This window comes from Centropristis striata, chromosome 18 (genome assembly GCF_030273125.1).
Source record: "Centropristis striata isolate RG_2023a ecotype Rhode Island chromosome 18, C.striata_1.0, whole genome shotgun sequence".
NCBI lineage: Eukaryota > Metazoa > Chordata > Actinopteri > Perciformes > Serranidae > Centropristis > Centropristis striata.
In genome coordinates this window covers 27,353,158-27,381,087 of record NC_081534.1, presented here as the reverse complement: position 1 = coordinate 27,381,087, position 27,930 = coordinate 27,353,158, and the positions used below count along the sequence as shown (strand labels likewise).

Below are 27,930 nucleotides of genomic sequence, written 5' to 3'. Positions count from 1 at the left end.
AAAATACAAAAACAGATGTTAACCTTATTTTACCTCTTATGTGCAACCTGTGTCCACATTTGCAAGTTTTAAAATTCTCCATTAAGCATGTTTGTGGTTTGTAAGTAAAAGAAAACAATTTTCAAAAGTCTGATGTTTTTTTGTGTGTTTTTTGTGTTCAAATTGTTGATCCACTAAGTCAAAGTGAAAAAGTAATCATCAGGTCATAAAGGTGAGGTTGTGCTGATAAAAAAAAGATACATGAACAAGACAACAAGACATGGTAAACATTGTTTTAAGTGGTATACACAGGCAAACTGAAAAGGATTCAAAAACAGCCAAAATAGCCCCAGAGGGTTAAGGAAACAACAGAAAAACAGAAAAAAAGGACACTGACTTATGAAGGTAGAGAACAGTATAAAATATATACATTGCTAGAGATATGTGCCTCCTGAGGACATAAAAGAGCGCAGGCTGAGATCAGCCGCAGCCCAATTTAACCCCCACAGACAGTATATCTTGGTAGTTAAGGTAGAAAATAGGAAAGCAAATCCAGCTTTCTTTCTGAGGATGAAACTAGAAAATACAGGAAGGAAATTAAACATTTCCAGCTGAAAATAGGTCATCAGCTGCCTCACAGAGTAACTAAATTTGCAGTTGTGCAGTTCTACTGACCTGCAAGCATAACTGAGCTTCTCCAGCTTCCCACTTTTTCCCAATTCGTGCTGAGTTTTGTCTGTCTTGGATGCTTTCTATAGTGCAGTGGTGCCTGAATAAGTCAGTCTGAATGCCCTCTGGAAAGACTTCTTTTGATGTTGCTTCTCTACGGTGCCATTTCAGAAGTAAAAGAGAGTCAGTGAGAGGTATTGATTACGGAGTGAATCACTCACCAGAGACTTGTATTTTCTCTCCAGGAGTCTGAGAACCACAGTCCGACTGTAGTACCCATGCTGAGAGAGAGATCAGGACAGAAAGGAATATGAGACAGACAACAAAAGAGAAAGAGATAAAGACGTGATAAAGGAGCACATAAATACAGTAATCTATACTAAAAAACACTCTGCACAAATAAAATACATGTTCATTTGCAATACACACCATCCACTTATTAAACCATGTGGCTTTAACGTCGAGTAAGGCCAGCAGGTGAATGGGCTCCAGGGCTTTCTCTGTCCCTGGTGGGGCTGAGCCATGGTCATGATAACAGGACAGCAGGGAGAAGGTGCTCTCTATAACTTCCTCCATGTATCTAAAGCAGAGTAGAGAGAAGACACATTTAAGCATCATTCTAGGATTAATAAGGAAAAGTCAAGTCAAGTCAAGTCAGAGTTTATTTATAGAGCACATTTAAAAACAACCTCAGTTGACCAAAGTGCTGTACAGTTATTAAAATAGAATAAATCATACACAACTGGGTATAAATAAAAACAATAAAAACAATAAAACACTAAAAACAGTAAAACAATAAAATAAAATAGAATAACATTTTAATAAAAACTCAATCCAAAACAGAGTTAGAGATAAAAAAGACAAATAAAAGGGTAAAAAAGTAAAAAAGAAAGCCAAGGATTCTTACCTAGCTAGGACTGAACGCCAAGGAGAATAAATACATTTGGACTGGGATAAACTATGTGGGAAATTGTTACAGCATGCTGTACAAACTGTATATGGGCTTAGGGCCACTCAGGGCCACTTAGGGCTGGGCGATATGGACCAAAAGTCATATCCCGATATATTTAGGCTGAATATCGATATACGATGTATTTATCCCGATATTTTTATCGCAAAGTGAGAGCAAATTTTCAGTCAAAGCCAAATATGACATGTCACAAATAGTTTTATTGAAGTGAACCTTTTTAAAAAATCAAAGCTCCATAAAGTGCACATTTAAATAAAAAAATATCTTAAATAGAAAAATAGCCTATGAAATAGAATAGGCCAATGGTGGTATAGTTTGTCGGAAAGTAGCTGAAAAATACAATAATATATGGGCGGTCTGTGGTCAAATTTTAAAATGCCTAAAAAATGCTTAAAATGGGTCAATTATAGTCTGTTGAAACATATCAGAGCATAATATGGCCAGAAATATTTATATTTATGTGAGAAAAGAATAACGAACATCACAAAAGAACTAAATATGACAAACCCTAGTAAGGGCAGCATCTATATATAAAGCAGCTATTCTCAACCTTGGGGTCGGGACCCCAATTAGGGTCGCAAGATGATTACAGGGGGTCGCCAAATCATTTTGGAAGTCAGCTCTGTCTCCACTGTGTTAAAGTGTTCATGTGTGGGTGGATGTGAATGTGTTTTGGTAACTTAATGACTTTTTTGGTCATTTTGTGTCTTTTTTTTGGTCATTTTGTGTCTTTTTGTGATCATTTTGTGTCTTTTTTTGACCATTTTGTGGTCAATTTGTGTCTGTTTTGGTCATTTTGTTTCCTTTTTTGGTCATTTACTGTCTTTTCTGGTCATTTTGTGTCTTTTTTGGTCATTTTGTTTCCTTTTTTTGGTCATTTTGTTTCCTTTTTTTGGTCATTTTGTTTCTTTTTTGGGTTAACTGTGTGTGTGTGAGATTCTGTTCAGTGAGCGGGGGTCGCGGAAAACATGCATGTTAAATTGGGGGTCGCAACTCAAAAAGGTTGAGAAGTACTGATATAAAGAAAGATATGGTCTAATTCCATATCATATTTAAAAATATATTGATATATTTTTTATATCGGTCTATCGCCCAGCCCTAATCTCACTGGCAAAAAGTGTTTTTATTTTGCATTACATTTTGTCAAAACTCAACCAGTGTTACATGAGACCTGCCATCTCTGACTCACTTCTCTGGATGCCGGATCCAAAAGGTTGTCACCTCCCTTTGAAAGTCATTCATCAGTCGAATCTGAGGCGAGACAGACAGACACGGTGAGAGCTATAATGTGTTTGTATGGTGATACACTTTAAATAGAACATGATAAAAGATGCTGTACCTGTTTGAGAAGGCGACTGATCTCAGGTCTGTTGATGTCGACGACGGCTGAGCCAGTTGGAAAGCTCAGCTTGTGAGACAGAAAACTTGACTCCACACTTTTAGCTGCACATCAAAAGACAAAATATACTCATATTTTGAGTATCATGCATTACATGCAGGATAATATCGGTGTTCATATTTTCTGTGCAATAAGCTTTTTCTCTGTGTGACATGTGCAATAGGTTTTTCCAATGTGTCTCTGTTTATCCCTTAATTTTGTGATTTGTGTGATGTCCTTTTTTTCGTTTGTTTGTTTGACTGGTGCATGTCTTGGTAGGTTATTTATTTAATATTTATCTTTTTTGCACTGACGGGAGAGCTGTGCCTCAATTTTGTTGTGCTAATGTATTTTTTTTTATACTACCGTGCAATGATAATAAAGACTCTATTCTATTCTATATAAATAATGCAATATATACATGATCCAATTACAGTGCGCATAGGGTGGCATAGGGTCCAAAAAGTTGCAGATTTTTCAAGGTAAGTTTAGCTCAGGAGCATGTGTGTAGTCCTCACTACTGCAAGGTCTGAGCATTTTATTTATTTTATTTTATACAGTATGAAATAATTACATTGATTTATTCTATCAAGGTCTGTGGATTCACCTCCACTATACTGGGCTGTATGCAGAGAGCTAAATGATAGATATCTCAAAATCTGTGTACATAAAAGCTACATGGTCTCCATGGCTGGATAGTACCAGCAGTAAGTGGGAAAATGTGTTTTTTTAATCATTTGGGCCTATTCAAAAACAGGAGCTGACCCTCCAAATGATTTTTAATTGATAAGTTATTGATAACTGTGTTTCCATTGGTCAGTTTAAACAAAAAAAAAGGTGCTGCGAAAGCACTCAGTCAATCAGAATGACTTACCCAAGCTGGTGTAGATCTCTCGTGTCACATTCAGTGGACAGGAGGAGAAGCTTTTAGCAAAGAACTGCAGGACATGATCCTGATGGAGATCAGAGAGAGACATAACTTATCAGCATACACACACACACACACGATAAATCAGAGATACCTTAATGCTAAGTTAGAGCAGCTATTCTCAACCTTGGGGTCGGGACCCCAATTGGGGTCGCGAGATGATTTCTGGGGGTCGCCAATTTTGGAAGTCAGCTCTGTCTCCACTGTGTTAAAGTGTTCATGTGTTAATGTGTTTTAGTCTTTTTGGTCATTTTGTGTCTTTTTTGTGTCATTCTGTGTCTTTTTTGGTCACTTTGTGTCTATTTTTGGTCATTTTGTTTCTTTTTTGGGTCATTTTGTGTCTTTTTTGGGTCATTTTTGTGTCTTTTCTGGTCATTTTTGTGTCTTTTCTGGTCATTTTGTGTCTTTTTTGGGTCATTTTGGTGTCTTTTCTGGTCATTTGGTGTCTTTTTTGGTCATTTTGTGGTCATTTTGAGTCTTTTTTGGTCATTTTGTTTCCTTTTTTTGTCATTTTGTTTCTTTTTTTGGGTGAGCTGAACTGTGCACGTGAGATTGTGTTCAGTGAGCGGGGGTCGCGGACAACATGCATGTTAAATTGTGGGTCGCGACTCAAAAAGGTTGAGAACTACTGAGTTAGAGGAGACAACACACTGAGAGGAAATATAAGATTATAAAAGATTTGCAGCCTCTACAGAGAGCGGCCTGCATATTTTTCTGCCAATTAGCTCTCAATCATCAGGGACAACAGTTTTATCTTGCTTTCTTCTCTAATTAATTAAGCAGGTGTGGCAGGACTGCATGTGGGATTTCTGTGTTTGTTTTCATTAATTATAAAGTCTGAAAATTATTCAGAAAAAAATGCATGATTATTATTGATTTAGTTGTTTAAAAAGTAAAAGTAAATTAGAAATAAATTGAATTAAATGTGAATGTGTAGATGAGGCGGCTCTGCACTCACGCTGAGGTCGGGCTCGCTCAGAGCTGCAGAGAGACTCCTGCGCAGGCTGCTCCAGCTCTCACAGCTCAGCACGTCAGAGGGCGGGGCACAGCAGAGCGCCTGGAGGGCCTCCCAACGCACCTACACACACACACACACACACACACACACAGTCAGTAAGTAAGTAAAGTTTATTTATAAAAAGAAAGAAATAAGATAGGGGAACATAAGACAATTAAAACACAGTTAAAACACAACTAAAACACAATGAAACATAAAAAATGATTAAAAAAAATAATATGTACAATGCATGGTGGTCATCCAAATGGCTGTCTAAAAAGATATCTGGTCTTAAGGTGATTTTTAAAAGAGTCCACAGAAATAGCAGACTGGAGGGGGAGAGGCAGAGAGTTCAGTTCAGTTCAGCTTTTATTTCGAACATGTGCGAGTAACACAACAAAGTAAACACAAAAACAAATACATCCAATGAGAATAATCAAAAAAAAAAAAAAATAGCAATACTCAAAACAAACGCTGTAATGTGAACGCAACATGTCCAAAAAGGAAAAGGAGTAGGATGAAGCATATGCTTATTTAAACCTACCCCTTCTCCACTACTCAATTAACATTTTTTTCCCCTAAACATACATATTTAAATAATACATATTTACAAAAAAAAATAAAAAAAATTGAAAATAAATAGATTACATAAACAAATACATGAATAATTTATCATTTATGAAAACACACGGTTGTTAAAGCCCTTCTTCCTCCCTGTAACTTGTGAAAACCATGTGTTTGTACCGCTTTTTAAAGCTCCAAAGTTTGGGTGCCACATATTCAAATGATGGATCACCACGTGTTTTCAGACGGTACGTGGTACAGACAGAAGATGTAGTGTGTTTGAGCTAAGAGACCGAGCTGACAGATATGGGTGAAGTAGTTCAACAGTATATCTGTTTGGACAAATATAATGATAACAACAAAAATAGCTCATAATAGTTTAATTTAAGAGCTGATATCTAGACATTTTCCATGGTTTTTCTTGATAATAACCAAAATCATTATCAAAAAAAACCTATTGTGATTATTTTGGACTAGTTGCAATATGATGAGCAATATTGGAGAATATTCTCAGCTTTCCATCATTATTACATTTGAAAAATATATTTAAATGATTATGCTTTTTTGTGAGGATCTTTACAAAACAAAGATTTTTGTTCCTTAAGTCTGTAGAAATACGATTTGTAGGTTGCGACAGCTTGCATCACCACAATTTGATAACATTTCGATAAATTGTGCAGCCCTACATACCATCTGAAACAATTTTTTTTTTACCTTTCTAAAGATCAACCACTTCACCAACAAGTCAAACTATCCTGAAACCTCAGTAGCTTCTGCTATCGACTCAAGAGTTTCACCAAAATAAAAATTTAATATCAAACTTTTATGGAAGATTGTTGTCCTTCAACTCACTCAATACTGATATAATTAAAGATGTATAGGAGAGAGACCTGGGGACTGAGTTGGGGGAGGTGGAGTAGACTTGATAAGGAAAGTGTTTTTGTGCAATAGGCTCACAGAGAGTTAGTACAGGATCCTTCACAGACTGCAGCACACAGCCCAATCCCTTAATACTTTCTATCTCTGGATATCCCGCTCTGCGCCAAGTTTTGTCTTACACACACTGCATTTAGCACTGACCTGAAACTGGCCTCACAGGGACTCTATTTTTGACAGGGAAATACAAATGAATCCTGGTTTGTTTCTGCTCAATCTTTCAGGTGAAGGGGCTCTCTTTGACAAAATTCCAGCAAAAACCTATAATCAAGCTTCTCCTATTAGCAAGCAGATGCATTTTATTTCAATGGATTAACCCTCTGGGGTCTGAGCCTATTTTGGCCATTTTTGAATACTTTTGATTTTGCCCTTCATGTACCACATAAGAAATGTTTACTATACCCATATTTGGTATTTGGTGACAATTATTTTCTCACTTTAACCTACTTTATCAATGTATTGAGCCCAAAAATCAAGAAATCCGAGTTGAAAAATGATACTATTTACTACAATAAAAACCACAAATATGCTCAATGAACTGTTTTGGAACTTGAAAATGTGAACATAGGATACAAATGTGAAATATAAAAAGGTAAAATTTAAATACAATAAAACTACAACCAAAAAAGTCCCATAAAAACATGTATATTTATAGGCGTTTTTTTCCTTGTTAGCTGCAACTCTTCAAAACAAACTATGTGCAAAATTACACAGAGAGCTACACCAACGCTTAAATATTTCTGTACTATCAAATTAAAACCTTATCTTTGGTTTTACATGACCTAGGAATGTCAGTGTTGAATGTTTTTTTGTTAAATGTCGTGTGATCTGATCAGGACAGCACAATTACAGACCCCAGAGGGTTAAGCTTGGACTTCTGAAAGTTAACCTGTGGTATGAAGACTGTTTGTCAGTGAGTCTTTCTACCTCTTTGGGTCTGCTGGAGTCAAGTTTTTCAGCCAACGCCTGCAGCTGCTCTTGTCTGATGAATGCATAACTCTAGAAAGGAGAATGGACATGAAACACAAATTATTACGACCCATCATAAACCAAAATAAAAGAGCTCTTTACATCTGATGGCACTACGCCAGAAGTTTTAGGACTCTGGGTGGATCTATTGTAGGCCCTGCCCTATATTACAGAATTTTTTTAGAGAATGGCCTTTATTGTCATTGTACATAGCACAACAAAATTAGAGTGCAACTCCCATAGTGCACAAAACAAATTAAGAACAACAACACACAAACACTTTACAATAAGGTATAGAGGTATAAAAAGTATAAAATATCACAGCAAGAATAAATAATTGAATGGCAAAAAAAAAAAAAAAATACTGAATATAGAATAAATAGCTATGTATGTAAAGTAGACGAATGAGGATGAGTGGTAGCATGTAGAGGTAGTATTTTAGATGATATAAATATATACACATATATATATATTGCACTATAATATTATTGCACTTATACGGTAAGAACAGGATGCAGCAGCTACAGAAGACAGGAGAAGGTTGTGTGTGGATCTATTTTTTTATTATAATTTTATATATTATATAATAATTTTATATTATATTATAATATATTAATATTAAATAATTGTATTATTATTGAGTCTACTATGGAAAGGAGCAAACAAGGACAGCAATTGTGACAATAGAATCTTTGCACTTCATATGGCTTATCAACAATCATATAAAAAAGGCAATTAAATAATAAAATGTAACCATTTATTGCAATAACAGTGCATGCACTGTGTCTCCGACCTGGTTGAAGGAGGAGTCGCTGTCGGAGCAGTTGTCTGTGTACTGACTGTTGGACTGACTGTGCTGCTTCTCTCGGTGCATCTCCTCCTTCCTCATCTGGTCCTCCTCAAATTTGTTGATTAAAGACTCCACCACCATGATCATGGTGTTTTTCAATGTTTGCATCATCTGCTGGTACCTATCACAAAGCCAGAAAGTACGTCAGTGTAGAATTAATATCACTTTGTGTCAGAATAGTTTAGCTAAACACAGTACATAAAATCTGCTCTGTTTTATCTGCTATGTGAGCGTCTCAAGTGTATGACTCAGAATGCAACAAATGTTTAGTAATTCCAAAGACCATCTACCCTCCATAAATAGATAAACACTATGTTCTATTTATTTCCCTTGGCTGAGGGAGCTTTCTGCAATATTTTCTTATTCAGCTATACATTTTATTTTAAAGAATATTCTGCAGTTTAGTCTAAATAAAATCAAACCATAAATCCATAACGAACAATGGAAAGATGAGATGTGGCATGAGCTCAAAGACAAGAAACTACATCTGAATCCAAGATCACAATAACAAAATCTTATATAAAATGTATTTACAGACAGAGAAAAGGTCCTTTTCTGTTCAGTAAAGCACTCGTATCTGCAATTAAGGCAGGCAGATACAATAGGTATTCATGTGTTTTTTTATTATCTGGGTGTTGTTGGGGATGAAATGCACTACCGGTCAAAAGTTTTAGAACACCCCAATTTTTCCATTTTTTTTTTAAATTCAAGCAGTTCAAGTCAAATGAACAGCTTGAAAAGGTCCAAAGGTAAGTGGTGAACTGCCAGAGGTAAATAAAAAAAGGTAAGGTTAACCAAAACTGAAAAATAATGTACATTTCAAAATTATGCAAGTAGGCCTTTTTTCAGGGAACAAGAAATGCGTTAACAACTCTATGGAGTCTTGGGCTATTTTGTCCATTTTTTAATTCTTTTCATGTCTTTGTAAGTCATTTTGTGTCTTTTGGTGTCTTTTTTTGTCATTTTGTGTTGTTTTTTTTGGGTCATTTTGAGTCTTTTTTTAGTCCTTTAGTTCAACATAAAATGTGATTTTGAATCTTTTTTTTATATTCAAAACACTATCATGCTCAATAAAGAATTTTAAATGTTGCAAATGTGCATTAATTTCAGAGTAGACTGAGACATTAAACTGCATAATTTTCAATTAAATTCTGGAAAAGTTGGTGTGTTCTAAAACTTTTGACCAGTAGTGTATATTTTGTGTTTAATTGCCCAATTTATAGAATAATACATAAGAGAGAATACTGTATCCAACATAATAAGATAATTTCTGTTAGGGAAACGCTGCAAGATTGTAATTTCAACTTCATGGCATTTTCATTTTTCCAACTTAAAAAAAAGGCAAGAAACATTCTATAGATACCAACAAGGTTCTTTCAAAGCCAAGGCTATGCCAGGGACACTGGAAAACACACAGATACCGTAGCTTGTTATCAAAGAATATCTAGCAGAAACCTTGTAGTTCCATTCTGTTTTGGCTCTCAACGTAGGCGGACGCATTTTTTTTTTCTCCTTCTCCTGCCATTATCTTCCCTGCTTGGCTCCTCTCGTCTAGTCTAGTCTACTGTCTTATACTTTGAGAGACTCTCTCCGCACTGCTCTCCAAACTAAAGCTCATGGATTTGATCAACTGGTCTCTCAGCGCAAATGACACCATCTTCTCGACGCCCACCTGTCCTGCCGGGATGTTTGCAGCTGGCTACACGATGGACGAGTGGGGGAGGTGGCAGGTCCTGTGCCAGGCGCCTCTTAAAGTGGAGAACATTAAAGACTACCGACGTATCTACCTATTCGGAACCATGATTACAGGTTTTTTTCTGATGGGATTATGCCTTGCCCTGGTTTATCGAATACAGAATATACAGAAAACGCTGACAGCTGTCCGAAGCTCCATAAAGCTGCCAGAGATGATTGAAGCGTTGGACAGAGCTGTCCGTACTCAGATTGTGGACACGAACCGCACTTTGGATATCCTCTTGGAGAGGCTGACGGCTTTGGAAAGGCAAATGGATGGATTGGAAGACCAGAATAGACGAGGAGACTGGAGAGTGGTCGTGTAAATTGAATGCCGCCACTCGCCCTGAACCCAAACAATCCCAATCTTATCTGCTTTCGGCCTCCTCAACCAGCTCTTGAACAACAACTCCCCTGGAAGAACGCTGCAGTGAGACGCTCTTTGTACCCCCAGTGTGACAAGTGGGTCTGTGACCAGCGTCGCCATGGCTGCAGGACCAGATAGCTGCTTGCCTGTGCTGGCTACCTCCACTCCCCCACTCCCCTCCCCTGTTGCAAGTCATGAGTTTTTCATGTTGTAAAGTGTATTTAGTATGTGCTTATGTTGCCGAGGTGTTCTTTTCTTCCATCTCTGTCTTCCTGTCCTGTCCTGATGGCTAATTTTGCTGGTACTTGTGCTCAGCGACAATAAAGATTAATTCATTCATTCACTCATTCATTCATTCATTCATTCATTCATAAGTAACCCTGCACATTTATGTTCTTGGAAAAATGCATTATTTTACAGTACAGAAGGCTGCATATACGTTACAAAGAAAATAGTTTGCCGCATAATCAATATATTCAATAGAAAATGGTCTTACTTTCCCATTTCTCAAAAATAAAGGGACTTTAAACAAAATTAAATCAAATTAAATCAAAATTACTTCAGTTAGTCTGGTAGAATCTCTGGAAGAAAGAGACAGCCTGATGGCTCTGATTTTGCACAACTTTGCTAAGTTTTTATGTATTTTTATAATATTTTGATGGATACTTCTGTGGAGAGAAGAGTTTTAAACATACATACACTACATTTGAAAAGGTTTTTTCATACAAAGAGACACAAAACAAGATTATTATCTGTGAAATTAAATCATCAATATCCAGAGAAAAGAGAAGAAACAAAGAGCTTCACTCACTCAGCTGAGTCTCTGGTCCTCCGGGTGACAGCGTGGATCAGGGTGTCATGACCTGAGCCTATTGCATGTTGTCCATCTGGTCTGGTCAAGTTTTTGGTCTCTTCTTCCACCACAGTCCCCAGTGAACTCTCCACATACTGACGGAGATATTTGACAAACTCATAACTGAAAGGAGAGCAATGACACAGTCAGACCTACTGTATATATACTGCATTTTAAATTCATACATATAATTGGAATGGACCTTTTAAGTCAAGTCAAGTCAAACTTTATTTATAGAGCACATTTAAAACAACCGGGGTTGACCAAAGTGCTGTACATATATCACAGTTGCAGGAAATATGGTAAAAACTAAAATACTAAAATACATAAACACAGTGCAACAATAGAATAAAATAAATTAAAAATTTAAATACAATTTTGTTTTTGCAAGATGTCCACTTAAACTTGATTAAAAGCCAGGGAGAAAAAGTGTGTTTTTTTTAAGTTAGATCTATACTATCTGAGTCTGGTTGCATTACTTGTGGAAGTTCTTGTCAGTCTCCTCCAGGTGAAGCAGGATCTCTTCCGCACATTCGGTCGACGGAGCACCAGAGATCCTGTCGTTGACGCTTCTCAATAGCTGCTTGAGCAGCGACTGCAACTCTGCTTCGTCCTCAGCTGACAACTGAGACATCTCTACTGCTGGTCCTTAAGAAGGGACAGAATAACATGATTTTTTAAAAGGTTTTCTAGGGTTAAAAAGTGCAAATCTATGGTACGTTCTATGGTCAGTTCCCTATGTAATATTACCCAGGGTTTGACAGAAAACTTCAGTTCAGAAAAAAGGATGTGTATTAGAGGTTGTTTTCTTTGCAGCAATAAAATAAAAAGCTACAGTGCACTGAATAATAAAACACATTATGTGCAGCAACTTGTGAATGGGTCTTCTTAACAAATAATTAGAATAAAAACACATGCAATGCCCACAAGCATTACAAAGGTTGAAGCAAATAAATAAAAAGGTCAGTTCCTATCAACCAAAGGCTATATTAATTTTAATAAACACGGTTTTATTTGGATTCCTTAAAACATATACATTTCAAGTACCATATCTACAAAACAAAGACACACAAAGTATTTTATTATGGTTCATCTCAATCTTCCTTTATCCTACACTTACTGAAACTTTAGCAATATGATCAGGACGATTACATTCTGTCTTAGATTGCTCTGTACTAGTGGCATTATTGTCCACCTGTCCTAAAACCACAAGAAAACATTTAGCATAAAAACTAAGAAAAACCAAGGAAAAGAGAATATATCTTCTTGATTTGGGGGTGAACTGTACCTTTTATTTAGTTGTATTTAGTTATTTTAACAGGGTGACGATGTGTTATACATACATATATATAAATATTATTGTTGTTATATAACTGAATAGTAAATTAACATAGGGAGAAGGGATTTAATAAGCTTTGACTCCTTTTGAACACAAATAAGTGTTGAGTCTTGTTGTTGTTTCATTTCGTGTTGTTGTCTTGTATTTATTATTGTTCGTTTAATTGTTCATCTTTTATTTTGTGTTCAAATAAATTCTCAATCAATCAATCAATCATCTCAACAGGTGTGATAATTGGCATCCAAACATAACGAATTTCATGAGGAACAGTCTGCACAGACACTGAAAGATACGAATAAAAATCGACAGCAACAATGCATTGGTCTGCCCTGTACATACAAACGGACTATGTAGAGCCGAAAATGGTTATTTGCTTCTCTCTGGTTAGCTTGAAGCTGCTACATGCACTATCAACACAGCTAGCTAGCTAAAGACAAAACTGCCCCAATTTTAAATAAAGCTGCGGCAAAACGAAAGCTAAAAGCATCCCCGCTGCACCAACCAGCCACCCGAACGGATAAACACCATTTGCAGTTTATTTTAAATCTGTCACCTTGCTTTTGAACCTGTAAAAGCTTTTCATCCAGCTAGCATTTTGGAGATAACTGCGTCTCTATGGAAACCTTCAGTTAGCGTTAACAGCAGTGCATTATGGGATGCTGAAAGAAGCTGTACGCGGCTTTTAGGGCATCGGAAATATGGGTTTCACAGTTATGATATACGTGAGTAGAAAAGCTTAAAGGTTTTTTTGTGTGTTGATTTGTTTGTTTTTTCAAACTTTATTAGTAAATTTAAGCAAAGTAATGTTAAAATACAAAAAGCCATACAGGGACCATCGGGTGTAAAATAAAAATAAATTAAATCATAACAAACACAAACAGAAATTAATTGTACAATGAAAAAGTATAAATAATCAACCCTGAAAAAGAGGCAAACGAACTGAAGCTTAAATATGACAAATAAAGTCCAGATATGAAAGTATTTCATCCAGAAATACTGCAGTAAAATCCAAATATGATTCGTGTATAAACATTTAATTCAGTTTTTCCCATGTGGTCTTGAATGCAGCACTAGTGAAACGCACGATCACGTGACTCAATGTTTTGCTCTTCCTATCAGGTGCTGTAAGGTGACATCTCTGTCTGCTGAAACGTCTCTCTAGCCTGCTATTCTTTATAAATCTACTATGTGGTAACAGCGACACGTTTCATTCACACGCCGGAGTCACTTGGCTACTGTTACGTTTAAAACTCAAAACGTTAAATCTGCTAAATAGGCGTTAGCACGCAGGCTAGCATCAGCATCACTAGTGTCGACTATGGCAGCAGTGGACAGCTTTCAATTGTTGTACAGAGAAATTTCTCGATCATGCAGCCCTTACTTTGAAACCCTGGCCCTGGTCGGTGCTCTGTACACGGCCAGCAGGGCAGTAATCCTTCTGAGAAACTGCTGCACTCTGGTCAGGGTGCATTTTCTGCCAAGGATGATCCCGACGAGGAAGAAGCTGAGCCAAAGATTTGGTGACTGGGCTGTCGTTTATGGTAAGGACTGAATGATGCAGATGATGACAGCAGAATGATGCTCTGAGTCTGTGTGGTAGAGGGGAGAATCTGTGCCATGCATTTTATTTATTTCTGTGTGATTTTATTAACAAATCACCATCTGGGTTATTCATTTATCTATTCAGCTTCACTAATTGTATAATTTGCTTCTTTCTTTTGTTTTATACAGTTCTGCTCATAAGTTTACATATCCTGGCAGAATTTATGGTTACTATTCCACTTCTGTTTTTTCAAGTGGCATTTACTACACAAATGCCACAAAGCATCCCGCCTATAATATGCCAAACAGTACAGAGACGAGCCTCAAAACTTCTGTAACAAAGTCATTTGGAGTGATGAGACCAAAATTGAACTTTTTGGCCACAACCATAAATGTTACATTTGGAGAGGAGTCAACAAGGCCTATGATGATGGTACACCATTCCTACTGTGAAACACTGAGGTGGATCGCTGATGTTTTGGGGATATGTGAGCTACAAAGGCACAGGAAACTCAGTTAAAAGTCCAAAACCCTAAGATATTCATTTTACAATTAAATAAAAATCAAAACAGTAGCTAATTTATTATACATTTGAGAAGCTGGAATCAACAAATGTCTGACATGTTTCCCTATTAAATGATATAACTCATCAACAATTGTTGTTTTATTTCTTTGCGATCGTCTAATTAGTTCATGATTCCAGTGACAAAATAAAAACTAAGATTTTCAGACCATAGTGATGTTCTATATCCTGATTCCTTCCTAACATGACTTTTATTGATAGATATTGTCCTCCCTCCCGTCAGGTGCATCAGAGCCTGTAGCTAAAGCCTACGCGGAGGAGCTGTCCAGACACGGTATCAGCATTATCTTCGTCACTCAGGACCACACCTCTGTCAGAGACACTGCAGCATCCCTCTCCCAAAGCTACGGGGTGGAAACTGTTGTCGTGCTGGCTGACTTCTCTCTGGACCAGTCCGCCAGTAAAACCATCAAAGAAGCCATGATGGGTAAAGATATCGGCTTCCTGGTGAACTGTGTGGAGTCTTTATCGTCGCCTCGGAGCCTGATTGAAATGCCTGAGCAGGGCCTGTTGGACGTGGTGAATAAAAACGTTGCGGTCGCTACTCTGATGGCGCGGTTGGTGCTGCCCGGGATGCTGGAGCGCACCAGAGGAGCTGTGATCAATATATCATCTGGTGCTTGCTGCAAACCCCTGCCTGGAAGAGTGACCCTCACCGCCTCCACTGTGAGACAAAACACTGAGGAAATCTGCCTCACAGATACACATCTGTAGCCTCTATAGATCCTTTCACAGCAGACAAAGAAGTTCATTTGTAAATAAATATTATGAATAATGACTTTTACAAAAGGGTCTATTAATCCTGGTATCTCCAAGCAGCCCTCTACTGTTTACTTGGAGATTAAAAAAAAAAAAATGTTTCTTCCCAGACAATAATCCTCTTTCCCTTTCTTCTTCTGGCATTTCAGGGCTACCTGGATCATTTGTCAAGAGCTCTTCACCTCGAGTACAGCGGCAAAGGGATCTTTGTCCAAAGTCTGACTCCTTTCCAGGTAGATATCTGATACGATCACTAACACATAGGGCTGTGCACTGGAGCGAAATACATTTTTATTGCCAAATACTGGCTGCAAATGCTCAGATTCATGATTCTGTTTACTTATTCTGTGATTAGATAGTTCCGTATTTACATTAAAAAAATTGGGCCAAGTCTACAAGCACAAAGGTTTGTTTTTTTTTTTAAATGGGTTTTCCTCCTTTGTCCAAAAACTCTATTCTTCGTGTCTCTAATCTCAGTGTTTCTGAAAATTTACCCTGGAAGGAAACAAAAGCTCCATTCTCAGTGACCTAAAATAGAGTTTGTGTCTGAACAAAAGGCCTGAAAAATCTTCTGTTAGGATGCTTTTTTTTGTGATCCTGCATAGTATGCAACTGTCAACTCAGCACAAAACGTTGTACTTAGGAATGTGTGTATTGTAGGAAACAAACTTAACATCGTCATAATTTAAGTAAGATGTTGCTTCTGCGTTAACAGAATGATCTTGAAAGGACATTCTTGTTATAACTTTAGGAACCTTCAATGTACAAAAGTAGCTGGCACTGACCACGACTATATAAGGTCCCTCTCTCCTGTATCCATTCATTCATTCTGTTGCATGCGAGAACTGAATCCCAGCTAGCGTGCATTAAATATGCATTGAGCACCACTTTTCGCTTCTCCTCATTCATCAAACCACATCAAAAATGCATCATATCAGCTACATTTTTAAAAAATTGGTATGGTTGTAGCCAAAGGCATATAGAAAAAATTAGATGTGGAGGCACGACAAATTTTCAATATGGCGGCCATTTTTTCAAGATGGCCGCCAGTGACGACTGTTTTTAGATTAAATTTCAAATTAACAATGGATAATAGGTGATAGAAACATACAGTTTGGTACAGTTGTAGCCAAAGACATGGGGTACATATGGAGGGATCAAGACTTTTCAATATGACAAAATTTAGATGTGGAGGCACGACAAATTCTCAATATGGCGGCCATTTTTTCAAGATGGCCACCAGTGACAACTGTTTATAGATATTATATAATATATATTCACATTAACAATGGATAATATGTAATATAAGCATCACATTTGGTACCGTTATGGCCAAACCAGTGACCACTGCTTTTAGATCAATTTTTTTTTTTAAATGGCCACCATATTGAAAAGTCTTGATCCCTCTACATGTTCCCCATTTCTCTGGCTATAATTGTACCAAATTTCATGTTTCTATCACCTACTATCCATTGTTAATGTGAAATTTAATTTCAAAACAGGCGGTCACTGGTCATCTTGAAAATGGCCACCATATTGAAAATGCATCATGCCTCCACATCTAATTTTGTTCTATAGGTCTATATGACAATGGCAATTTTGGTTGATTCGTTTATATTATATTAACTTATTTACAGCCATTTGTATTTACATTTTATCATATTTTCTTATGTGAAAATAAGGGTTTTTGAGGAAATAAAATTGTTAATATTTGTCACAAGGTTTCAAAAACAGATTTGGTGTCATTAACTGAAGTATTGTATACATTTTTTGTGATGCACATAGTATGAATTTTTATACTGTGAATATGTTTCAGTGCTTGATGTACAGCATGTGTGTGTGTGTGTGTGTGTGTTACCAGATAGCTGCAAGTGAGCATCAACCATCATCATCATCGACAGCATCATCGAGTCCAGGCTGGTTTGTACCAAAGCCGGATGTTTACGCCCGCCACGCCATCTCCACCCTGGGAGTCTGCAACAGGACCACCGGCTACTGGCCTCACACACTGCAGGTCAGCACAAAACAATAATATATAATCAGGATACTCTCAGACAGTTACACTATCCCGATATACCTCCTGCCTTGGTGAAAACGATACATTTCTTTATGCTGATTAGTTTCTCTCTGCTGTTTCTCCTCACAGTACGGCCTGATGAAATGCATCCCAGAGTGGATTTGGGTTCTTGGATCTCGTGTGCTCTTCAGTTCAAGCTAAGAGCTCCTCCCTTCACTAAAGACTAAACACAGTTTTACTGGATCTTCATGTTACTGGAGTCATGTAGAGATTTAGGTTCTTCTCCCATTTGGTTGAATGTGTTAAACTCTCAGGCTCCGTTGAGGTTGGTGTTTTATTCTGTTGATCTGGTGTCAATATATTGGGACCTGCAGTGAAGTTTGCCTGAAATAATGAATGAATTAATGAATATTAATATATTGCTATATGATCTGACCAATCCGTTACATCCTAAATTGAAGGGAAACTTCTGTATTTTTCAACCTGGACCCTATTTTCCCATGTTTTTGTGACTAACGGGGGAACCGTTTTTGAGTGCTACATAAAAACTAGCTGGGGCAATTGCACCTCGTCAATGAACGTCCATTAAAAGTGCTTCTTTTTGCCAAGATCAGACAACATTATGGAAAGAATCCTACAGAGGAGAAGTCTGACATCTCGAGAGCTGACTTGAAGAGAAAGGTAGAAATGTTAGTGAGTTTGAGAGTTGGACGACTGAGAAAAGTTTCCTATGTTGGAGTGCAGAAAGTGAAGCTGTTATCTAAAATATTTTCAATATAATGGCTGAATATTTGAAAGATTTTGACATATCATTCCACAGATGATTGGACTCAATACTATACCATTTTATCAAACTGTTATTTCCATTAAAGGACAAAAACATTGGATGAAAAACACAGAAGTTTCCCTTTAAATATAGAGAGCATAAGTCTAATGAAACATATCTTAAAGGTGGTCGGACTTGAGGTTGGAAACTGGGTTTGACTTTGAGTTAGGATTGTTGACTTGGACCATAATATTCTGACATTATTTGATTTGGTGCCTGGACTTTTATAACATGAGCCTCCATGTAGTTTCAGCACTTTCAACTGTTGGGAATGGGTTAAAACTAGTGGGTAACCAACATGCATCATAAAAGCCTATTTCCTTAAATATGTAAAACCAAATGTACGATTATTTTATTTTTCTATGCATTCAAAAAAAAAGTTGCACACTGAAATAGATCTATACACTGAAATACAGTTAAGAGATGAAAAGCCTCACCTCAAATGTTACATATAAAAAACAGTCAGCAATAATAAAATAAATATGATACAAAATGATAATAAAGATTTTTTATTTTTTTTATCCCTAACATTTCCAGTTCTTTCTGGTTGTGCTGCATTCCACCAGCACCGGCACACCTACAGTATCTGGCACACATATGAGGAACAAATGGCCCCAAACCAAACCAAACTTCCTTCAAAGATAAAGAGATAAACTGAAATAATAACGTAGAATACTTCCTCCAAATGTATTAATGTGTAAGTGAGCAGAAGCTGCATTATGTAACACTAACTAAAGTGACAGTCTGACCAATATAACTTGACCAAAACTAGGAAACAGTGTTATTTAAGGTGAAAAGACACATTTTTAATTTAAACTCTTAATTATGACCAAAGCAAAGTGTAAATCTGAATATATTTTTGCAGTGTGAATATGCCTTTAGCTTATTTGGCTTCGTGGTCTGGTCGAAGAGTTCAGAGATCTGTCTTGTACCCGGCACAAAGCGACACAACTTTGCTAGTTTCAGACCAACCCAGTTGTCATTTTCACTCCCAGTGCCCAAGTTGCGCAAGTTACTAAAGTACTTGTGCACCCAGGGGCATGTTGGTCTTAAAATCAGGTGTGGTCAGATGAATTGTTGGCACAGTAAAGTTATTGAGGAACTGACCAACCTGGTCTAAAGTTAATGGTGCAGTATATTCCTGCTATTGAAAGGGCGTATTGTTCAAATAGTAAGAAAGGTTGGTACACACAGAGACATGCATCAGTTCTCTCCTTCTGTTAAACAGTTTATCGGTGAATTTTCTCCTACACTGTAAAACCCAACTTGTTGCTTCAACGTATACCATTGAATAATGACTGAATACATAAGCTTAAGCAACAAAAATATTGTTTATTTTTGTTCAAGTCCAACAGACCAGTGCAATTTTTGTGTAGTGTAGCAATAGCATATTTAGAAATATAGTACATTTCATAAATTCAGGTAGCCTATAGGTAAGTAGACCTTCTGTAAACTAGAATACTTTGGTTTTTTAAGTAAAACACAATCCACGCTAGCTAGCACACTAGCCACTAGCTGAACTCATCAACGCTAGTTGGTGCTCCAGTATAATCGGTCTGCCTGAAACTCATCCAGGGAGAAATGTTCTGCGGTGCAAAAATAAGTGTGATTAAAATGCGTCAATTTTTTAACACAAATCTTTGTTGTATTGAAAAGGAAAAATGAGTTATGATAACAAATAAGTAACATTGGGTTTTACAGTGTATGCAGTCAAATAGAGCTGTTGATGGGACACAGGAGACAGAAATACACTCAAATTTGTTGTATCCACCATTTAAATGCCAATGCACCAGCTGCAGGCACACCTGGCTTTCAAAGGAAATTGGAAATGACACTCTGATTGGTTTAATTCATGTTTTGCCTAAAACACACCTATCATTAATTAAGCGACTAAATACAACCCACTTGCCTTACTTTGCACTCAGATTATCTGCTGTTGAACAAGCAAAAGTGAGTTGGATACACCCTGAATGCACGTGTGCCGTGCACTTTAGATCGTTTAAATTGAGCCCTCAGAGATCAGATCAAACCAAGATGTGCCGGAACAGTATTACGCATATGAGAGTGTTTACAGTAAATAAATGCATGGTAGTGAATGGGGAATGATAGCAATAAGAATAAAATTCAAACATCTCCAGGAGTGAATCTAAAATGTGCTGAAGAGTGATATTGTGATGTTTTGTTGTGTTGAGAAACTATATTTAAACTACATTAAGATATTGCCTAAAATATTTATATTAAGAAATGTGACCAGATTCAGGTATATTGTGTTGAGTGGTTGCTTACAAATACAGTACAGTTGATAAAAATGTTGACTTGAATGTGACATGTCATCATAGTCCAAAAAAAGTCCAATAAATCTCTCTCCACTCCTTTACTGTCCTGTCTTTTATTTTGATAAATGAATGTGTTTGTCTTTGAAGATTAGTCCTTTATCTGACTGGCTAAGTGTTTTATGTGTATGAAATGTTGACTGATCTTTTCTCCTGAAGGCCACAAATGCTCTGTTTTTCGCGTCAGGAAGGTGTAAATCATTTACCTTAACATACACTATGTCGGCTGCCAGAGTTTACACCGTGACCCTCCTCAGGTCACAGACTGTTTGTAGACCTGACGGACACGTGAGGTGCAGTGGACTGTATAAACTGATCTGCTTTGGGGGGATTTAAACACAAAACCAGAATCTGTGAATATACTATAAGTCTAAATACCTGCAGATATTGTGTCAAACAAAAAAAAGTTTCATAAATGGAGAAGAAAATGCTAAGAATTAACAAATTAAGTGCTGTAAATAAAAGTAAAATAAAGTGAAATAAGAAATAATTAATACTTGTGGTAAATGTGGTTAAAAAAAAGTAGTAGTACAAAATAAATAAAATAAACAAAATAGCATCAGTAATGGCAATAAGATTAGATTGTAGTAGCGGTAGATAGAGAAAATCTTCAAATTGGAAGACTAGAATAAATGCTAAAAATTAATTGGCAATGGTATTCCACAATTTTGGAGAGTTGCATAGTAAAAATGCTTACTTATACAGGAAAAAAAATAAATGAAAAGTGACAAAGTGTACACAAAACACTGCCTACAAGTCAGCTTGTACAAAAATGTTTTAAAAAATGAAAAGCTCCAGAACTGCTAATAAATAAACCTTGTGGATAAAAAAAAAAAAAAAAAAGTTTCCAATGTCAACTTTATCTCAGCATCGACAAGAAAGAGCATTGCTCCAACTGATCTAAACTCTGCTCAGAAAACAAGCATTTTAAAAGTTGTTTGCTTGTTGTTTTGCAGACAGACCTGACAAAATATGAATTCAGGCTTTTTACACATCTGCATCATGTTGTTGTCTTTTCGGCATACTTTCAACTTCTGTAGAGCTCAAAATATTCCTTCATTTGGTGTCGATGGGAGTGAAATGTGCTGCCTGACATGTTTCTTCAAAATCTCCAAATGCATCACTTATTGTTTTCATACTTGTCAAACTTTAAATGAGAACTCGAAGCAGCTGAATTGGAAAAATTAGATGAGTAAGTTGACTCGCAGTTCATGTAACTGCAAGTCTTGGGTTTAGATCTGGCCTCTTATTTCTGCCCGGTTCTCTGTCCAATGAAGCAGAATTTCCACAGATATAAAATAAAAGCAACAGGACCAAACAAGGCTTTCAGCAGCCACTGAGATGCGGCGTTAGGACTGGGGGTTTGTTGTTGTGGGTAGGATGGTGTCCTTCCAGATAAGACACCAAAGGAACCATGAAAGAAAGAAAAGCTTCTTCTTCTTCACTTTTCTCTTCGCCGTCCTCCTGAGACATCACTCTCTTCATTCACCCTTTTTCTCTGTGGGTTTATTCAACTGGTGAGTTGATTTTTATCTTCTATTCCTGTCTATTCCTTGTGATTTTACCTTGGCAAAGAGGATTACTGATATTTTACTGTGCACGGATTGAAAAAAATGTAGATTATTGTTGGTGTTATACGATGCTACTGCAAAACTACCCATTATTACTATACCATGACATTTAACATGTGAATGCAGACCATAATGAAGCTCAAAATGTGGATTAAATGTAGTAAGAAATCACATTCTCAAATGGAAATAAGAAATAAAAATGTGTGTATCCATATTAGAGCTATAAAATTAAACTTAACGACCAAACTGTGTTAAAAAATTGACTTTTACGAGAATGTTTTACAAAATATTATTCATGTAAAATCAACAGAAATGGGCAGAAACTTAAGGTATAAAGCCTTAAAATGTGTCAAAGGAACTCTATACTTATAGAGCCTTATCTGCTCAGACAGGCCAATCTGAATTTGTACATCAGTGGTTGAGCTAACCGTCTCACATTTTTTGAATTAGGATTTGGAACGGTTGGTATTAACCAAGGTTAAGGTCTTGGTTTGAGCAGATAAGTGTGTTTTGGAGACTTGAAACCAGCAGCTGTGGCTTCTATCAGCAGAGAGTGCCAGAAATGATAAAGTTTGGCCTTGTGAGAGAGTCTGCCTGTTCTGACTTCTAAACTTTGTTTTACTAACTCTCAAAAGTAGGTCGTTTGGATCAAAGTGTCTATTATAGTGAAATTGTACACCTGCAATGATGTATTTCTAAAACTACAAATAACACCACCAATCAAAGAGTGTTACCCAATTGGTGATGAAATGATGACACTTCACTTGGAAAGTCCGCCTACAGATAGTTGATATAATAAGATTTCAAAACCTTATGAGCTGAAATTCAACAATTCAACCTGTAGAAACGTAACATATTATCTTTGCAGCATACTGTATGTGACAATGCACAAACATATCTACACTTTCAGAATAATTTATTGAACTTCTTACTCAAACTATAAACTTTATGTAGGCGAACTATCCAAGTAAAGTGATAGCAATTAAATAAATAAAACCCGACTACTATTGTTTCTCACAACGTTTTTAAGGTCTGTATCTTATGTAAATATGTAACTGTATTCTGTGTTTGCTGCCTCTTGGCCAGGGCTCCCTTGTAAAAGAGGTTCTTAATCTCAATGGGATATTTCCTGGTTAAATAAAGGTTAAATAAATAAAATATCTGGCCTGTGATAGGGGGCTGGGTAACCATTTTTGTTCGCACTAAGAATAAACTGGATTCACACTGGGAATATTTTTGTACAGAGAATGTAAATGTAAAAAAAAGTCCAAATGTAGGGGTTCCAGAGTACATAAAAAGCATCAAAATATAGCTTTTTCGTCATAATTTTCATGTTTATCTCCTGTCACAGAAAGCAGGACAACTGGCGGCTGAAATGGGTGAATGGGATCTGCTGGGCCGTCTGCTGGATAAAGTGCAGGGCCACTCCACAGTGATCGGCAAAGTCTGGCTCACCGTGCTGTTTGTCTTCCGCATCCTGATCCTGCGCACCGGCGCCGAGAAGGTTTGGCCACATATATCACCATCTAATTAAGTGATAGTTTTGAGATATAGAGCAGTAAACATTGCCCATACTATACATAACACAATACAATTAATCTTTATTATCCACCATGGTGGAAATTTGCCTTCAGCTCACCATAAAGATACAGAATTTCATTAAAAACATACAGCAGTTGAGAATGCAGAAAACATAGAATAAGAAAAGAAAAAGACAATTAAGAGCAGTTCAAAGTTAGTGCATCACTTATGTTGAGTTGAGGAGCCGAGTAACGTTGGGGATAAAAGATTTTTTAAAGGCTCCCTTAGCTAGTGGGACCCTGTAACGTCTCCCAGACTTCAGGAGCTTGAATTGGTTGGTTAGGGCAGCTATTCTCAACCTTGGGGTCGGGATCCCAATTGGGGCCGCGAGATGATTTCTGGGGGTCGCCAAATCATTTTGGAGGTCAGCTCTGTCTCCACTGTGTTAAAGTGTTCATGTGTTTTTGGTCACTTAATGTCTTTTTTTGGTCATTTTATGTTTTTGTTTTTTTGTCATTTTGTGTCTTTTTTTGGTAATTTTGTGTTTGTTTTTTGTCCTTTTGTGTCTTTTTTTGGTCATTATCTGTCTTTTGGTCATTTTGTGTCTTTTTAGGCCATTTTGTGTCTTTTTTTGATCATTTTGTGTCTTTTTTTGATCATTTTGTGGTCAATTTGTGTCTTTTTTTGGTAATTTTGTTTCCTTTTTTGGTCATTTTCTGTCTTTTCTGGTCATTTTCTGTCTTTTTCGGTCATTTTGTTTCCTTTTTTTGGTCATTTTTTGGGTGATCCGAACTGTGCATGTGAGATTCTGTTCAGTGAGCGGGGGTCGCGGACAACATACATGTTAAATTGGGGGTCGCGACTCAAAAAGGTTGAGAACTACTGGGTTAGGGGGTGGGAGCGATCTGCTGTAATTTTCCTGGCCTTCCTCATTGTCCTCTCTGTGTAAATTCCTGTTAGTGACTTTTGGGGTCGTTCCACTATTTTGCTTAAAACTACGTTGAATGTTAATGTATCATCTCTTGTCCAGGTGTGGGGCGATGAGCAGTCCGACTTTGTCTGCAACACTCAGCAGCCCGGCTGTGAGAACGTCTGCTACGACCAGGCCTTCCCCATCTCTCATGTTCGCTTTTGGATCCTTCAGATTATTGCCGTGGCGACCCCGAAGCTGCTCTACCTCGGCCACGTCCTTCATGTGATCCACGCCGAGAAGAAGGTGTGTTGCTTGATTTGTCGGTCACTCCACGTCAGTAATGTAAAAATGTAGTGCCAAATCCACAGATAGTTATTACGAATGCTGCTACCCTAATTTAGCTTATTTGAGCCTACATATTTACTGTATGGTTCAGTCTAAAGCCACTTTTCCATTGGACAAAAAACCCATTAACACCCACTAACATCTAGCTTTAGTTTTTAATGGGAAATGTTACAAATTGACAAAGTTTACAAAGTTATATAGTTTTACTTGTTTGCTCTCTTATGAATATAATGCCCAAAAGGCAAAGGATGATATTAGTAAGTAAGTAAGTAAACTTTATTTATATAGCACCTTTCGCAGACAGAAGTCACAAAGTGCTTCACATAAAAATCATAAACATAACATAAAAATGTACTTACAAGTTTTAAAAGACCAAAACAACAGTAATTAAACAACCATAACAGTCCCAAAGCAACTAATCAAAAGCCCGAACAAATAAAAATGCGTTAGAATAGCTTGATCCTATGGAAACCTACATTTTTGACCAGTTTTGTTGGACTAAGTGAGTCTATATTTCATAGTTTTCTGAACACACTGCTGAAAGTAAGGTTGCATCCATCTTGCTTCTTTTATCTAATTATTTTCAACACATCTAGACCGAGTCTAAATCTTCTAGTCTTTTTCAGATTACTGAAAATCTCTTGTCTTTTCCTTCCGATCCAAGATGAAGGAGAGGATGAAGAAGCAGGCTGAGTTGGATGACCAGGCCAATCTCTTTCTGAGGAGGGCTTACAAAGTTCCCAAGTACACCAAGAGCACCGGCAAGATCAGCATCCGTGGCCGTCTCCTCCGCAGTTACGTCCTCCATCTTTTGGCCAAGATCGTCCTGGAAGTTGTGTTCATCGTGGGTCAATACTTTCTGTACGGCTTCACCCTCGAGGCTCGCTACGCCTGCAGACGCGACCCTTGCCCTCACAAGGTGGACTGCTTCCTGTCCAGGCCCACGGAGAAGTCGGTCATCATCTGGTTCATGCTGGTGTCGGCGATCGTGTCTCTCGTCCTCAGCGTGGTCGAGCTGTTCTACCTGAACGTGAAAGCGGTGAAGGAGTGCATGGCGAGGAGGCAGGACTACACCGTCACCCCGGTGACGCCTCCGCTTTCAGAAAGGAAAGCTTTTAAAAGCCGCAACGAGACGATCCAGAATTGTGTCAACCTGGAGCTGGAGCTCCAAACACGGAAGTTAGGGGTGAACGGGGTCAACGAGGCCGCTAAGAGCGCATCGCCTGAGAACAACAACATGGGAGCGGAGGTCCGCATCTGAAGCGAGGGGGCAGTGAGAGCTGGACGGGTCAAACTCTCCACAGTTCTGTTGTGTTTGTGTGCTTTAGGATAGGTGTGTGTGTGTGTCTCACTCTAAAAACTCATTAAAACTAACTGAATGTGTGTGTGTGTGTGTGTGTGTGTGTGTGTGTGTGTGTGTGTGTATGTGTGTGTGTGTGTGTGTTCTTGTACTTCCTACATAGTGAGGACTGGAACACGTTTTTATTTTTTTTATTTAAGACTTTGTTTTTTTTATTTAAGACTTTGTTTTAAGGGTAAATGTTACAAAAAACTGATAACTAATTGTGTGGTTACAAAACTAACTAAAACTAACAAAATTATAGTGGAAATGTCCTTCGTTTTCGTCTTTGTCAACTTTTTTCATACATAATGAAGATGGATAATAAAAGGAAATAAAGGCAAAATGTACTGTGACCTCTTTTAATCTGGCACCTAGCAAATACCCCATTACAAAAAAACTAAAATTAACACTAAAACTAATAAAAACTAAACTAAAACTAAAGCATTTAAAAAAAATAAACACAAAACTAAACCTAGCAAACTCACTCTAAAAACGAATTAAAACTAACTGAATTTGAAATAAAAAATTCACAACCCAATCAAAACTAAAACTAATGAAAAATTCAAAACTATTATAACCTTGCAAGGGAATTCACTGTTCCAATGAGGGCCCTCACAAAGATAGAAGTACAAGAGAGTGTGTGTGTGTGTGTGTCTGTGTGTGTGTGTGTGTGTGTGTGTGTGTGTGTGTGTGTGTGTGTAGCCAGCTTCTGTAAACAACACTCAGTCACATATAAATGTTGGTCAAAATGAGTTTTGTGACTTATTACAAAAATAACAATCCATGTTTTCTTGCAGTTGACAGATCAATCATTATAAAACACTGTAGATTATTTGCTTGACAGATTTTTGCTAAAAGCTCTCTCTTGGAATTATTTTAGACATATTTTTCATTTTTTTATTGATTCAATAAACCTCAAATACACTAATCTGTGTTTGAATTTTACCAAGGGTTGTCATAATGAGAACAGCAGACTGTTGCTATGATGCATACAAAACATTGTGTGGTAAATTATGTTTTTATGCAGTTCTACACTTTGTACACTCTCAATAAACAGAAATCTCCATTTGAATGCAGAATCTGTGCACTAGATTTTTTGGCCCTGTACTTATTATTTCAATCATCTATATAAATTCTACAAAGAAACACGAATTCAGTGCTTTTACTTTAAAATAGCAGTTTTTCATGTAGTGCATTACTTAGTGATTGTTTGTTATTATGTGTCCTCAGTTTTGTATGTAAATTGAATCATTCGTTCCAAGTAATATTCACTAAACCAGTTCATTGGCTTAATTAGTTGATATTTCCAAGTAAAATGTAATTGAGGGACATCAGTGAATCTGCAATTTACTTGTGTATTTTCATTCAAAAAATAAGTGGTTCTATTAAATAAATATTACTTAGAAACAGCCTGAGTAAAGATTACAAACACTTTCTGTGTGGAAAAACTTGCAGAGCTTTTTTTAAGTAAATGTCACTCCAATTTTTTTCAGTGTGCATATATTGGAGTAGATCAACCTAATTAGAGTATAAAGATCCCAGTGGAAGTTTGGTAAAAGTCAAATGAATAGAGGCTTCAAAGATAAGAGGCAGAGGAGAGATTGGCTTAATGGCAACAATGCCAAAACAATAAAGTGTCTGCAGC

General features: G+C 37.1%; 3 protein-coding genes across 3 annotated transcripts in view; 2 read left to right on the top strand and 1 right to left on the bottom strand.

Annotated features, from left to right (window-relative positions):
* tbc1d32 (TBC1 domain family, member 32) overlaps positions 1-13,164 on the bottom strand; it is a 120,640-nt gene extending 107,476 nt beyond the window's left edge. The window contains exons 1-11 of the mRNA XM_059356643.1: positions 13,087-13,164; positions 11,674-11,842; positions 11,153-11,317; positions 8,184-8,361; positions 7,349-7,420; positions 4,883-5,002; positions 3,871-3,949; positions 2,958-3,061; positions 2,808-2,869; positions 1,078-1,228; positions 870-929 (exon numbers count right to left, since the gene is read on the bottom strand). Coding sequence (XP_059212626.1) covers positions 870-929; positions 1,078-1,228; positions 2,808-2,869; positions 2,958-3,061; positions 3,871-3,949; positions 4,883-5,002; positions 7,349-7,420; positions 8,184-8,361; positions 11,153-11,317; positions 11,674-11,828 — 1,146 coding nt within the window. The 5' untranslated portion in view covers positions 11,829-11,842; positions 13,087-13,164. The remainder of the gene's footprint in view (positions 1-869; positions 930-1,077; positions 1,229-2,807; positions 2,870-2,957; positions 3,062-3,870; positions 3,950-4,882; positions 5,003-7,348; positions 7,421-8,183; positions 8,362-11,152; positions 11,318-11,673; positions 11,843-13,086) is intronic.
* A 399-nt stretch (positions 13,165-13,563) lies between these two features.
* On the top strand, positions 13,564-19,927 carry hsdl1 (hydroxysteroid dehydrogenase like 1). The gene is made up of 5 exons (XM_059357068.1): positions 13,564-14,074; positions 14,882-15,324; positions 15,567-15,650; positions 17,279-17,431; positions 17,564-19,927. Exons 1-5 carry the CDS (start codon positions 13,852-13,854, stop codon positions 17,633-17,635), a joined length of 975 nt encoding a protein of 324 aa, XP_059213051.1. The 5' UTR covers positions 13,564-13,851; the 3' UTR covers positions 17,636-19,927.
* A 2,112-nt stretch (positions 19,928-22,039) lies between these two features.
* Positions 22,040-26,204, top strand: gja11 (gap junction protein, alpha 11). The gene is made up of 4 exons (XM_059356310.1): positions 22,040-22,110; positions 23,516-23,668; positions 24,716-24,901; positions 25,608-26,204. The coding sequence occupies exons 2-4, from the start codon at positions 23,540-23,542 to the stop codon at positions 26,202-26,204; spliced, it is 912 nt and encodes a 303-aa protein (XP_059212293.1). The 5' UTR covers positions 22,040-22,110; positions 23,516-23,539.
* Positions 26,205-27,930: the final 1,726 nt, after the last annotated feature.